This window comes from Carcharhinus amblyrhynchos, chromosome 33 (assembly GCF_965287045.1).
Source record: "Carcharhinus amblyrhynchos chromosome 33, sCarAmb.v2.hapA, whole genome shotgun sequence".
Classification (NCBI taxonomy): domain Eukaryota; kingdom Metazoa; phylum Chordata; class Chondrichthyes; order Carcharhiniformes; family Carcharhinidae; genus Carcharhinus; species Carcharhinus amblyrhynchos.
The window spans coordinates 2567322-2579577 of NC_137356.1; the positions used below are offsets into that span (position 1 = coordinate 2567322).

At 47.7% G+C, this 12256-nt stretch overlaps 1 protein-coding gene across 3 annotated transcripts in view; it reads right to left on the reverse strand.

Annotated features, from left to right (window-relative positions):
• LOC145361134 (non-receptor tyrosine-protein kinase TYK2-like) overlaps window positions 1-12256 on the reverse strand; it is a 97142-nt gene that overhangs the window by 11549 nt on the left and 73337 nt on the right. For all 3 annotated transcript variants that reach the window (XM_080216760.1, XM_080216761.1, XM_080216759.1), the window contains exons 12-16: window positions 11333-11506; window positions 9711-9798; window positions 4670-4797; window positions 3505-3640; window positions 1264-1415 (exon numbers count right to left, since the gene is read on the reverse strand). In XM_080216760.1, the coding sequence (XP_080072886.1) occupies window positions 1264-1415; window positions 3505-3640; window positions 4670-4797; window positions 9711-9798; window positions 11333-11506 (678 nt within the window). The remainder of the gene's footprint in view (window positions 1-1263; window positions 1416-3504; window positions 3641-4669; window positions 4798-9710; window positions 9799-11332; window positions 11507-12256) is intronic.

Below are 12256 nucleotides of genomic sequence, written 5' to 3' on the forward strand. Positions count from 1 at the left end.
TTTCACTCCTCACCCTGTCTTCACATCGTCTATCGCTGGGCTCTGCTTCCTTCCTTCAACTAATCTTTGTTTCAGAGGATATCAATATTCCCTCAGCCCATGGGATTCCATTGCTACTGTGCAGACACTTCCTCACATCCTGCTTCCTTTCTCTCTATTTCTTCGTGTCGCCTGTTCTGACAATGCTGTCTTTCATATCAGTGTTTCCAATAAAGCTTCCTTTCTCCTCAGTTAAGGATTCATCTCCATCGCGGTTGGCAGGACTCTGTCTGATTCATTTCCCACACTTCTGCTCTCACCCTTTCCCTCTCCTGGAACCACGGTGCTGTCTGCTGTCCTCGTTCTCCAACTGTGCATTCAAGATTGCAGCCATGGCCATTTCCATCAAACTCCAATCAGACACCCATTACTGCCATCCTCACCAGCTCTCCCTTCAGAATCAGAGAATCCCTACAATGCAGGAGGTGGCCATTTGGCCCATCGACTCTGCACCAACCACAATCCCACCCAGGCCCTACTCCTGTAACCCCATACATTTACCCTACCAATCCCCCGACACTCGGGGTAATTTAGCACAGCCAATCAACCTAACCCACACATCTTTGGAGTGTGGGAGGAAACCGGAGCACCCGGAGGAAACCCATGCAGACACGGGGAGAATGTGCAGACTCCACACAGTCAGCTGAAGCCACAATTGAACCCGGGTGAGACGGCAGTGCTATCCACTGTGCCACCGTGCTGCCCTTTCAACAGTCTGAAGGGAGCTTTCCCACCTGATACCCTCATCCATTCCTCCATCACCACCAACACCTCCTCTTTCCATGGCAACTTCCCATACGAGTGTAGTTGTTCAAACACTTTCCATTCTAATTCCTCCCTCCCCACCGTTCAGGGCTCCAAGTTATCCTGAAAGGTGGAATGTATTCCGCCCGATTTATACACGTTAACCCCTGCACTCACAAAGCCATTTCTCCATCATTGGGACAGACAAACAACTGCTCCTGGGTTCAGCAGTCGCACCAGTGCAGCCACCCAGAGAAACTCAGTCACGGCAAAGATCCTCATTCTCACTCAAAAGAAACATCTCACTGTTTTTTCTTTACCCACTACAAGCATGGGAAGAGAGTGCAGCCTTAACCCTGCCTTCCTCCTGTCACCATGTCCCAGTACACTGCTGCAGCACCCAGTCAGCCCACTCTCTCCTCAGATGATGAGCTGGGGGGGGGGGGGTGAATTCTTTGCCAGCTCAGGTTGTGGTTTTACCTCCGACAGTGTTCGTTCCCTCAGTGGAACCTCCCCATTGCAGCAAATTTCCAGCACGGTCGTCCCAAAGCTCCACTTGTCGGCACCCAGGCTTAACTTGCTAACATTCTGGACACACTCTGGAGCGATCCAGGGAATTCGCTCCACTCGCTCTGGGAAAGCAAGGAAAATCAAGGATCAGGGCTTTACCAAGGAACAGTTTATCTTCAATCTTTAGCCAAACATTCCGAACATGAATCGGGATATTGATGCAGTGACTGGAGTCTGGGGGGTGACTGACGCTTAAACACAGCTTGCTGGGTCTTCTGTCAGTTCCAGTTTCTCTCTGAGCTCCTGCCTTACACACCAACACTCAGCCACATAAGAGATATCAACTACGTTAGCATCCAGGTCAGAAACTCCAAGTTATTTTGTGAAGTCTGCCTGGATCATACGTTTTGCAATTTGAATTTGGTGTGGGTGAGCATGAAATGTTTCACTTTGGGTATGATTCAAGTGACCCACTAGGGAGCATTTATCAAACAAAGTTTATTTAAGAATACAGTTAACACAAAGGAAATTAGAAATAACTTACACCAATTACAAAAGGAAAAAAACCCATGATATTTTATAACTTTAACAACTAAATATACAGTTCCAACACAACAAACCTCCTTATGAATATATACCTGCCCCAGGTTTCGCACAGAAAATACAAATGCTGATATAGTTTTTCAGCTCAGTAATATGTGCTATGAATTAGTCTCTTGGATAGAATTGAAACTCTGGCTTCCCAATCTTGTAACTTCCAGCAGACCTCAAGGTAGAGATAAGGCCACTGCTAGCCTTTAGCTTTTAACCAGCAAATCACTTACAGCAAAGCTTTCACTCCAGGAAGGCAAGAAAAACTGCTTCCAACACAACAGAATGTCGAATAACAGGAAGGGAGACACACATACTGCTTTCAGGTACCTTCTAACTAAAACAGCAGCCTAAAACTGAAAGTAAAGGGACTCTTGTCACCTGATTTGTCAATTATTCTTCTCTCTAAGGCTCATAATCTCGTAAAACTCCAGAACATCGCATTAAGCCCAGATTAAAAATAAACAAAACCCCATTTAAACAGCAATAGAAGGATATCAAAGCAGACAGCTCGGCAACAATGAACACAAACAAAGCGGTTTCATTAACTGCAGAGAACATGATTTAAAAAATACATTTTTTAAAGGCACAGTGAGGTCATAACTTGCAGAGGGGATCAGAAAGAGAGGTCCTGTATGATCCATCCCCACTCCAGCGAGCTAACTCAGCACAGATTGAGAATCTCAGCATGGCCCTCTCTCCTTCCTGGTTGGGTCAGTTACTTGCTGCCAGAGCCATTTCAAGCACAGTCGGATACAGTTAACACACATAAGGAAAATTAGCAATAACTTATACCAAATACAAACAAGAAAAAATACCCATGTTGTTGTATAAACTAAACATACTGTCCAATAACAAACTTCTTTATAAACGTGGACCTGCCCCCCGGTTTCACACAGAAAGTACGAATGTTCACGTGGTTTTTCAGCTCAGTAATATCTGCTGTGAATTAGACTCCAATTCATTAACGCCTTTCCACAAAGCCCATCATCAAACAGCTGAAAATCCCAAACTCAACTTTTAAAATAATCACCCACCAGGAGTGAAAATCAGGCGAGCCAAAGTTATTCAACTAGAACATATAGGTTTCAGTCGGTCTACATTTCAAAGTCATAAATTATTCTAGAATTATCTGTATAGTTAATCTAGTTAAATCGAAAAACGCACGCCTTTGAGAGGGAGAGAACCACAGCCAGTTCCAGCTTCGTGAATACAGATCAAGTAGCTGGGTGGCACCACAGCACCACCACTGGCATGTGACTGTTACTGCAGTGTGACATGTTTACATATAAATATCTAGATGAAATTTATAGCGCATCCCCAGCTGCTGTAATATCTTTATGAGGCAATACCAGTATTCTCCTGGCTCACTTTGAGCTGAATGTGCCAAACTGTGTCACCTCTCTATGACACAAAGGATGAATCAGGGGTGATTTGGCACCAGGGGAGCACTGAGGTTACAGAAGACAAACTGGGGATCTGACTGAAGGCAAGAAAGGAATCATTTCCTGTGTTTAACAGGACTTCACCTGGGTGGAAATGGGAGATGTGGCTTTTGGTATGAGGTACTGTTCCTGACAACTGAAATTCCCCAATGCCCCCAGCCCAGCCCGCACTGACCTTCTCGAGTGAGGACGGTGAAACTGATCCCGGGGTCGCTGACTTTGATGAAAGGGGTGCTTCCCTCCTCTAGCCCTTTCCTCGCTACCAGCACATTCTTGCAGCAAATGTTCCCGTGCACCATGTTCTTGTCCTCCTGAAAATGAAACACAAGAGAATGTACATACTGGTCAAACTGTGAGAAACAACACTGGCCAAACTCAATGTCACCCTAACCCCTGCTTATAGAATCCCAACAGTGCAGAAGGAGGCCATTTGGTCCATTGAGTCTGCTCCGACCACAATCCCACCCAGGCTCTCTCTCCATAGCCCTATGCATTTACCCTCTTCATTCCCCTGATATTAAGGAGCAATTTAGCATGGTCAATCCACCTAACCTGCACATCTTTGGAGTGTGGGAGGAAACTGGAGGAAACCCACACAAAACAGGAAGAATGTGCAAACTCCAGACAGACAGTGACCCAAGGCGGGAATCGAACCCAGGTCCCTGGCGCCGTGAGGCAGCAGTGCTAACCACTGTGCCACCCGTAAAGTCACAGACCAATACCCCCTCTGGAATCTGTAACTGCATTACCTAAAGCATTGAAATAAAAGCCTGCCATCTCTATCCTGAAGGCACTCACTCTGGCCGGGGTCTGAACCAATCTATACCAGCGTCCTTTAGTCGAATCACTTATTCTTCACGTATGAACCCAGAGAGTGCCTGTTCCCCATGGAGAAGATGAAATCATGTCTGCCTCTCCCCTCGATCCCAATAACTGCATTCTCCACGAGAGAGTGAGAAATCACTTTTCCCTTTCTACAATAACTCCTGATCGGAGGATACAGGGACCAATTATAGCACCCTGAATACCCACAAACAGAGGTGTCAACACAGCACAGAGTGTCACGACTGGCCTATTCTGAAGCATTTGCTCAGTAGCAGCTGGTGCATTTCCAAACCGAGACAGTGGGGGGAGCACCTGAGACATTTCCAGCACTGATGGGACACAGTCAGCAGTAACATTTCAACATTGCCCTGAAGTGCAGCAATTGCATTGATGTAGATAAACACGCAGTACAAATACAGCAGTTACTTTTTCAATTGTGTTTACACACAGATAAAAGCAGGTGTGTGCCGTGAATGAGTGCACAGGGAAATGGGCCAAGATGTACTGATGCGTACCAGATAGCTGAGTGCACTAGCAAGCTGCTGAATGACAGTCAGACTCCACTCGGGACTCAGCTTCCCTCGCTCCTTCCGCAACAAGACATCCAGCGGACCAAACTCCACATACTCCTCCACAATTATATCTGCAATAGGAGGAGAGAGATTATTATCCTGTGATAGGGGGTGGAACAGAGACAGGGGTGGGAGGGGAGGGGAGGCACAGAGGGGGAGAGAGAGAGAGACAGACAGACAGAGGACAAGGGAGCGACAGAGAGAGGGGGAGAGAGAGACAGAGAGAGGGGGAGAGAGAGACAGAGAGAGGGAGAGAGAGAGACAGAGAGAGGGGGAGAGAGAGACAGAGAGAGGGGGAGAGAGAGACAGAGTGAGGGGGAGAGAGAGACAGAGTGAGGGGGAGAGAGAGACAGAGTGAGGGGGAGAGAGAGACACAGAGTGAGGGGGAGAGAGAGACACAGAGTGAGGGGGAGAGAGAGACAGAGTGAGGGGGAGAGAGAGACAGAGTGAGGGGGAGAGAGAGAGACAGAGAGAGAGAGAGAGAGACAGAGAGAGGGAGAGAGAGACAGAGTGAGGGAGAGAGAGACAGGCTGAGGGAGAGAGAGAGAGACAGAGAGAGGGAGAGAGAGAGACAGAGAGAGAGATAGAGGGAGAGAGAGACAGAAAGGGAGAGAGAGACACACAGAGGGAGAGAGAGACACACACAGAGGGAGAGAGAGACACGCACAGAGGGAGAGAGAGAGACACACAGAGGGAGAGAGAGACACACACACACAGGAGAGAGAGACACACACACACAGGAGAGAGAGACACACACACACAGGAGAGACAGACACACACACACAGAAGGGAGAGAGACACACACACACACAGGAGAGAGAGACACACACACACAGGAGGGAGAGAGACACACACACACACAGGAGAGAGAGACACACACACACACACACAGAGAGAGAGAGACACACACACACAGGAGAGAGAGAGAGACACACACACAGAGGGAGAGACAGAGAGACACACACACAGAGGGAGAGACAGAGAGAGAGAGAGACACACACACACACAGAGGGAGAGAGACACTGATGGAGAGAGAGAGACATAGAGAGGGAGAGACAGAGAGACAAAGGCCAGAAAATTGAAAAAGTGTCAACATGCTCTTAAATTTTTTGATTATATTCTTCCCAAAAACCCTCTGGCAGTAAGGTTTGATTGGAATACTGTTTTTAATTGCTAGGTTTTGATGCATCTTCACAGTGAATCACACAATGAATTACTCAGTACAGTGACTTCTGTGTGTCAGCATTTTATTAATTTGAACCAAATTGGTGGGGTTTTCTTTTCTAAACCCATTTGGTCCATTCCTGTACCAGTTGTTTTTATAGAATCATAGAGGTTCACAGCATGGAAACAGGCCCTTTGGCCCAACTTGTCCACGCCACCCAGTTTTTACCACTAAGGTAATCCCAATTGCCTGCATTTGACCCATCCCTCTATACCCATCTTACTCATGTAATTGTCTAAACACTTCTTAAAAGACAAAATTATACCCCCCTCTATTACTACCTCTGGCAGCATGTTCCAGACACTCACCACCCTGTACATGAAAAACTAGCCCCTCTGGATGCTTCTGTATCTCTCCCCTCTCACCTTAAACCTATGCCCTCTAGTTTTAGAGATGGCCAAAGATGTTGACGATCTGACTGATCTGTGCCCTTCGTTATTTTGTAAACCTCTATAAGGTCACTTCCTATGCTCTAGAGAAAAAAGTCCCCGTCTATCCAGCCTCTCCATATAACTTAAACCATCAAGCTGCAGTAGCATCCTAGTAAATCTTTTCTGCGCTCTTTCTAGTTTAATAATACCCTTTCTATTTTGGTGTGACCAGAACTGTGGTGTGTTTTGCTGCATTAACAGGAGGAAACACCTTATCATGTTGGCACTACAGGAACAGTAAGCAGAGTGTACAGCTTCCCAGACATATGAAATGATGTGTATTCTAATTGTAGCTCTCATCAGAAAAACAGGCAGTGTGATCAGTAATGCGTGGAGAAGCTGCCACTGATTTTCACTGAGGGAAGTGCGTGTGGTGGAAATCCTCAGGGTGCTCCAGTTTCCTCCCACAGTCTGAAAGACATACTAGTTAGGTGCATTGACCTGAACAGGCGCCAGAGTGTGGTGACTGAAGGATTTTCACAATAACTTCACTGCAATGTTATTCTAAGCCTGTTGGTGACAGTAATAAATGAACCTTAAAACTGAGGAACATTATAAGCTAGGGTTTAAGGTTTTGAACCTGTTCTGTGGTTCCATTAGATGCTGAGTGACCTTTGCCTCAGTCTGATGATGTTTCATATCCTCAAACCCTTTCCCCACCCAAAACCTATTGATCTCAGTCTCAGAAACTCCAGACCTTCAGCATCCCGAGCCTCAGTGTGGGAAATAGTTTCTCTGTATTTAGCTCAACACCTCAAACACAATGATCAGATCACCCCTCTGTCTTTGGTGAGGGAGTTTATCCAACTGCCCTTACTGAACCTTCTAAAGTGTTGGGGGATCTGAACTTCACCCTCTTCCAATTCAAATATATCCTTCATGAGCAGCCCAGATCTGAGCGCAATCACAGAATCCCTACAGTGTGGAACAGGTCATGTCTCTGCACTGACTGTTTGACAGAGTATCTTACCCAGGTCCTCTCTCCCACCCAGCCCCAGAAGCCCACACATTTATCATGGCCAATCCATCTAACCTGCACATCTTTGGATAATATTTGAGACTGGATCTGACCAAGGCTCTGGATGACTGAGGCATCACTTGTTCCCCTTTGTAACCCAGTGTCCTTGAGGAAGGGCCACCACAATCACAGCTTTTTGAATTACGCTTGGAGAGTACCACCTGAGTCTTTCACAGAATTACAGAATCCACACAGTGAAGAAGGTGGTCATTCGGCCATCGAGTCCGCACTGATCCCACCCAGGCCCTATCCCCATGCATTTTCCCTTCTAATCCCCTGACACTAAGGGGAATGGCCAACTCACCTAACCCGCACATCTTTAAAATGTGGGAGGAAACTGGAGCACCTGGAGGAAACCCACACAGACACAGGGAGAATGTGCAAACTCCACAGTCAGTGACCCAAGTCATTCCAAGTCCTGTTTTCTTCATATCCCATGTTAGTTGGGACTGGCTGTTATGAGGGAACTGTGTTTAATCTTTCCTATCCCGTAAAGGCACAGCTCTTGTGGGTAAAGGCAGTTCAACATGAAAACCAGGCTGTGGGTGACTAGTTACAAAATTCTGGCAATGAGTCAGAAGAACAAGACAGACTGACTTTGCTCTTTGAAATGTGACAATCGGAAGTGTGAGGATTGCAGGATATGTCAGGTCTTAACGGCAGAAGTTGAAAGCTTTGATGAACACTAGTTGAGCAGTGAGCTTACTGAATGACCAGGGAGAAGAAAACAGTCAACAGGGTCCAAAAATAACATGCAAAGCAGAGGACTGTGAGTCACACTGTAGCATGATAGTGTCAGAGCAGAATGTACTCTGTCAGTATCCTCTCAGTGAACCAGAGGGGCAGAGGGCTGGCGTCGCTGCAAACCTGTGTTGTTGGGTAGGATGTTTGTTTTAGGTGCAGCACAGACAAAAACATGACTAATAACAGTAGGTGGCCATTTTGGACAACATCCCTGTACCTTTCAACATCTCTGCACCGTGGCACAGTGGTTAGCACTGCTGCCTCACAGTGCCAGGGAGCCAGGTTCGATTCCCAGCTTGGGTCATTGCCTGTGTGGAATTTGCACATTCTCTCCTTGTCTGCGTGGGTTTCCTCCGGGTGCTCCGGTTTTCACCCACAGTCTGAAAGACGTGCTGGTTAGGGTGCATTGGCCGTGCTAAATTATCTCTCGATGCCTGTACCCGAACAGGCGTCCAAGTGTGGCGACTCGGGGAATTTCGCTGTAACTTCATTGCGGTGTTAATGTAAGCCTACTTGTGACACTAATAAATGAACTTTAAAACTTTAACACATCAAATATCTGCATCTTCTCCCTGGCTTCTTTTCCCCTCCAAGAATACCAAGTTGTTTCCCATGTCCATTTCTACAGTCTGGTTAAAAACAGGGGCTAACGTGTTTGTATGACTTGAATACAGAGGGAGCCTCTACTCTGTCTCAATTCAGCACACAGGATAAATTGTAATGGATACTAGATAAATATTCAAAGATACAGGGAGAGCCCCGGGAGTGAGATTAGTTCCTGGTTAACAATCAGAGAGCCCTGGGAGTGAGATTTGTTCCTGGTTAACAATCAGAGAGCCCCGGGAATGGGATTAGTTCCTGGTTAACAATCAGAGAGCCCCGGGAATGGGATTAGTTCCTGGTTAACAATCAGAGAGCCCCGGGAATGGGATTTGTTCCTGGTTAACAATCAGAGAGCCCCGGGAATGGGATTTGTTCCTGGTTAACAATCAGAGAGCCCCGGGAATGGGATTAGTTCCTGGTTAACAATCAGAGAGCCCTGGGAATGGGATTTGTTCCTGGTTAACAATCAGAGAGCCCCAGGAATAGGATTAGTTCCTGGTTAACAATCAGAGAGCCCCGGGAATGGGATTTGTTCCTGGTATTTCCAGTTAACAGCTGAATGGCCGCCTCCTGTTCGGGCCAGTGAATGCTTCCCTTGCTGAGGGATCGGGGGCACATTGACTGGGGTGTCGGGGCTGCAGCCTCTCCCTGGGAATTGGCATCAGGATGGCCAGTGGAAGTAAACACATTTATTTGATCTCTCCTGCCTCCTCAGTGACTTGCTGCAGGAAGGGGCTGCCTAGCTGGTATTCCATTGCTGTCCCCGTCTCCACAGCACAGATCCCGAGCTGAACATTTGGGAATTGCTGAGAAGAGGGTGTGGAATGGGAGCAGAAATGTTCCAGTGACCCATTGCTGAGGATGAACAGTCATAGAGAAACTATCGGGGGTTTTGGCACCACCGTACAAACAATCACAAGATTAAGCATCAACATTTTAAAGAATGAAAGAGTTCTGAATTACTTTCTGAGCCTCGCACACAGACTCCATGAACGAAAGCCAGGTGAGCATGAGAGATTTGACTCATCAGACTGGCCAGCTCAAAGAAGGCCTGCAAAACAAACAGACAGGAACAATCAGCAGATCAATCAACACATACCCAAACTGCGAGGAGAGTGAGTGACACCCTGCAAGTTAAACTGAGGGCACTCAGACAAGCTGCAGCATTTTAAACAGCAGCTTTCTGCCTCACCCATCCCATTGAGCAAATTATTACTGAAAGAGTTGGCTCTTCAAATTAACTCATTGAGGGAATGTTTGCTCGATGCTGACATTTGCTTTTTAAGATGACAATGGTCCTTTCCCATTCTTCTTATTTTAACACTTATTCATTTCAATCTCTGGTCTGACTCATTTACCCTGTTGGAACAATGAGACTCTGGGCAGTAAACAGGTGATAATCGCCCCTTCACATCCTCAGGGTAAAGGATGTTAGATGCCTATATTTTGGCTGTCTTTCAGCTGCATGACCGAGAAGTTGTCAGTACAACATTCAAACTCTTCAATCCTTGCACAGCTCCTAAGCAGAGTTGTCGCTGGTGTTGCCAACTGCCCCAGTCTCTCTCTGTCAATCCGCATTGTTAAACCTCTCCCTCCCACTGAAGTGACACCTTCAATGCTGCATCTTGTTGGGTAACCACAATCCTCATTCGGCGGGGAACATTTTCACCTCGGCGGCAAAAGGTCATGGGTTCAACACCCCCAGGGACAGACACACATCATCTAAACTGACATTGCACCGCAGTACTGAGGGAGCGCCGCACTGTCAGAGGGTCAGCACTGAGGGAGCGCCGCACTGTGGGAGGGTCAGTGCTGAGGGAGTGCCGCACTGTGGGAGGGTCAGTGCTGAGGGAGTGCCGCACTGTGGGAGGGTCAGTGCTGAGGGAGTGCCGCACTGTCGGAGGGTCAGTGCTGAGGGAGTGCCGCACTGTCGGAGGGTCAGTGCTGAGGGAGTGCCGCACTGTCGGAGGGTCAGTGCTGAGGGAGTGCCGCACTGTCAGAGGGTCAGTGCTGAGGGAGTGCCGCACTGTGGGACGGTCAGTGCTGAGGGAGTGCCGCACTGTCAGAGGGTCAGTGCTGAGGGAGTGCCGCACTGTCAGAGGGTCAGTACTGAGGGAGTGCCGCACTGTCAGAGGATCAGTGATGAGGGAGTGCCGCACTGTCAGAGGGTCAGTACTGAAGGAGTGCGGCACTGTCAGAGGGTCAGCGCTGAGGGAGTGCGGCACTGTCAGAGGGTCAGTGCTGAAGGAGTGCGGCACTGTCAGAGGTGCCCGTTGAGGGATTAAGCGAAGGCCGAGCTGATGTGTGTAAAAGGTTCCACGGCATCATTTAAAAGGGAACAGCATTGTCACACTGCTGCTTGTCGGAGCTTGCTACGTGTAAATTGGTTGACACATTTCCTGTTTACAGCAGTGATGCCATTTCAGTATTACTGCATTGACTGAAAAGTGAGTCAGGACATCCGGAGGTTGTGAAAAGGGACGATAGAAATGAAAGCATTTCTTTCAATCGCACGCAGGCCCCGTATGGAGTTTGACCAATTACTGATGCTGTCCTGACTGTCACAGATTGCTTTCTGTCCTCACCAGTGCAATATCCCTGTGGCTGGGATCCAGCACTTTCAACACCACACGGATGTCCCTCGCTTCACTGTGGCATGCTAAACTGGAAGAGTCCATTTCTTCTTCCTCCTCAGTGTCACCTTCACAGAAGCGGCCAGCGTAGATATTCATCCTGGTTCCCCGGCCCAGGTGGTGCTCCTGCAGACAGAAATCAACGTTAGTGATGATGGTGGCTGCTGTCCGGAACGCTCACTGTCCAGCGACAGCACAGCTGATGTAAACCGTGGGTTGAGACAGCCACCTCCGCACATTTCTACTTTGTTCTCCAAACACGAGGGATTCCTACAGGATCAGCAGAATTCTATCCTCTGACTTGATTTACTGTCGTGGAATCAGATCTTGAGCGCTGAAACTCACTGTTTGATTGTGATGTTTGCAAATGGGACTGTGCTCTGGGCATCAAAATAACTGGGTCCAATAGAAGTCTTTTTAAGCGCATTTATTAGTGTCACAAGTAGGCTTACATTAACACTACAACGAAGTTACTATGAAATTCCCCTAGTCGCCACACTCCGGCGCCTGCTCGGGTACACTGAGGGAGAATTTAGCACGGTCAATGCACCCTAACTGGCGCATCTTAAGGACTGTGGGAGGGAATCGGACCACCCGGAGAAAACCCATGCAGACACGAGGAGAACATGCAGACTCTGCACAGACAGGAAGGGCAGCGTGGACAAGGGCTGAGGGCTTTGCAAGCAGATCCCAGGTTGGGAGTTGTGGAGGGCTCAAAGAGGAAAGGAAATAATCTAAAGAAATACATGGTCCTCCATCACTGCTCGTTACAAAGTCAGATTCAATCGATGACAATATTCACATCCAATAACCAGACCACTGATCACACTGACACACCTGACTGCAGCTTGTTTCAATGAGCCCAAGGTACCTTTT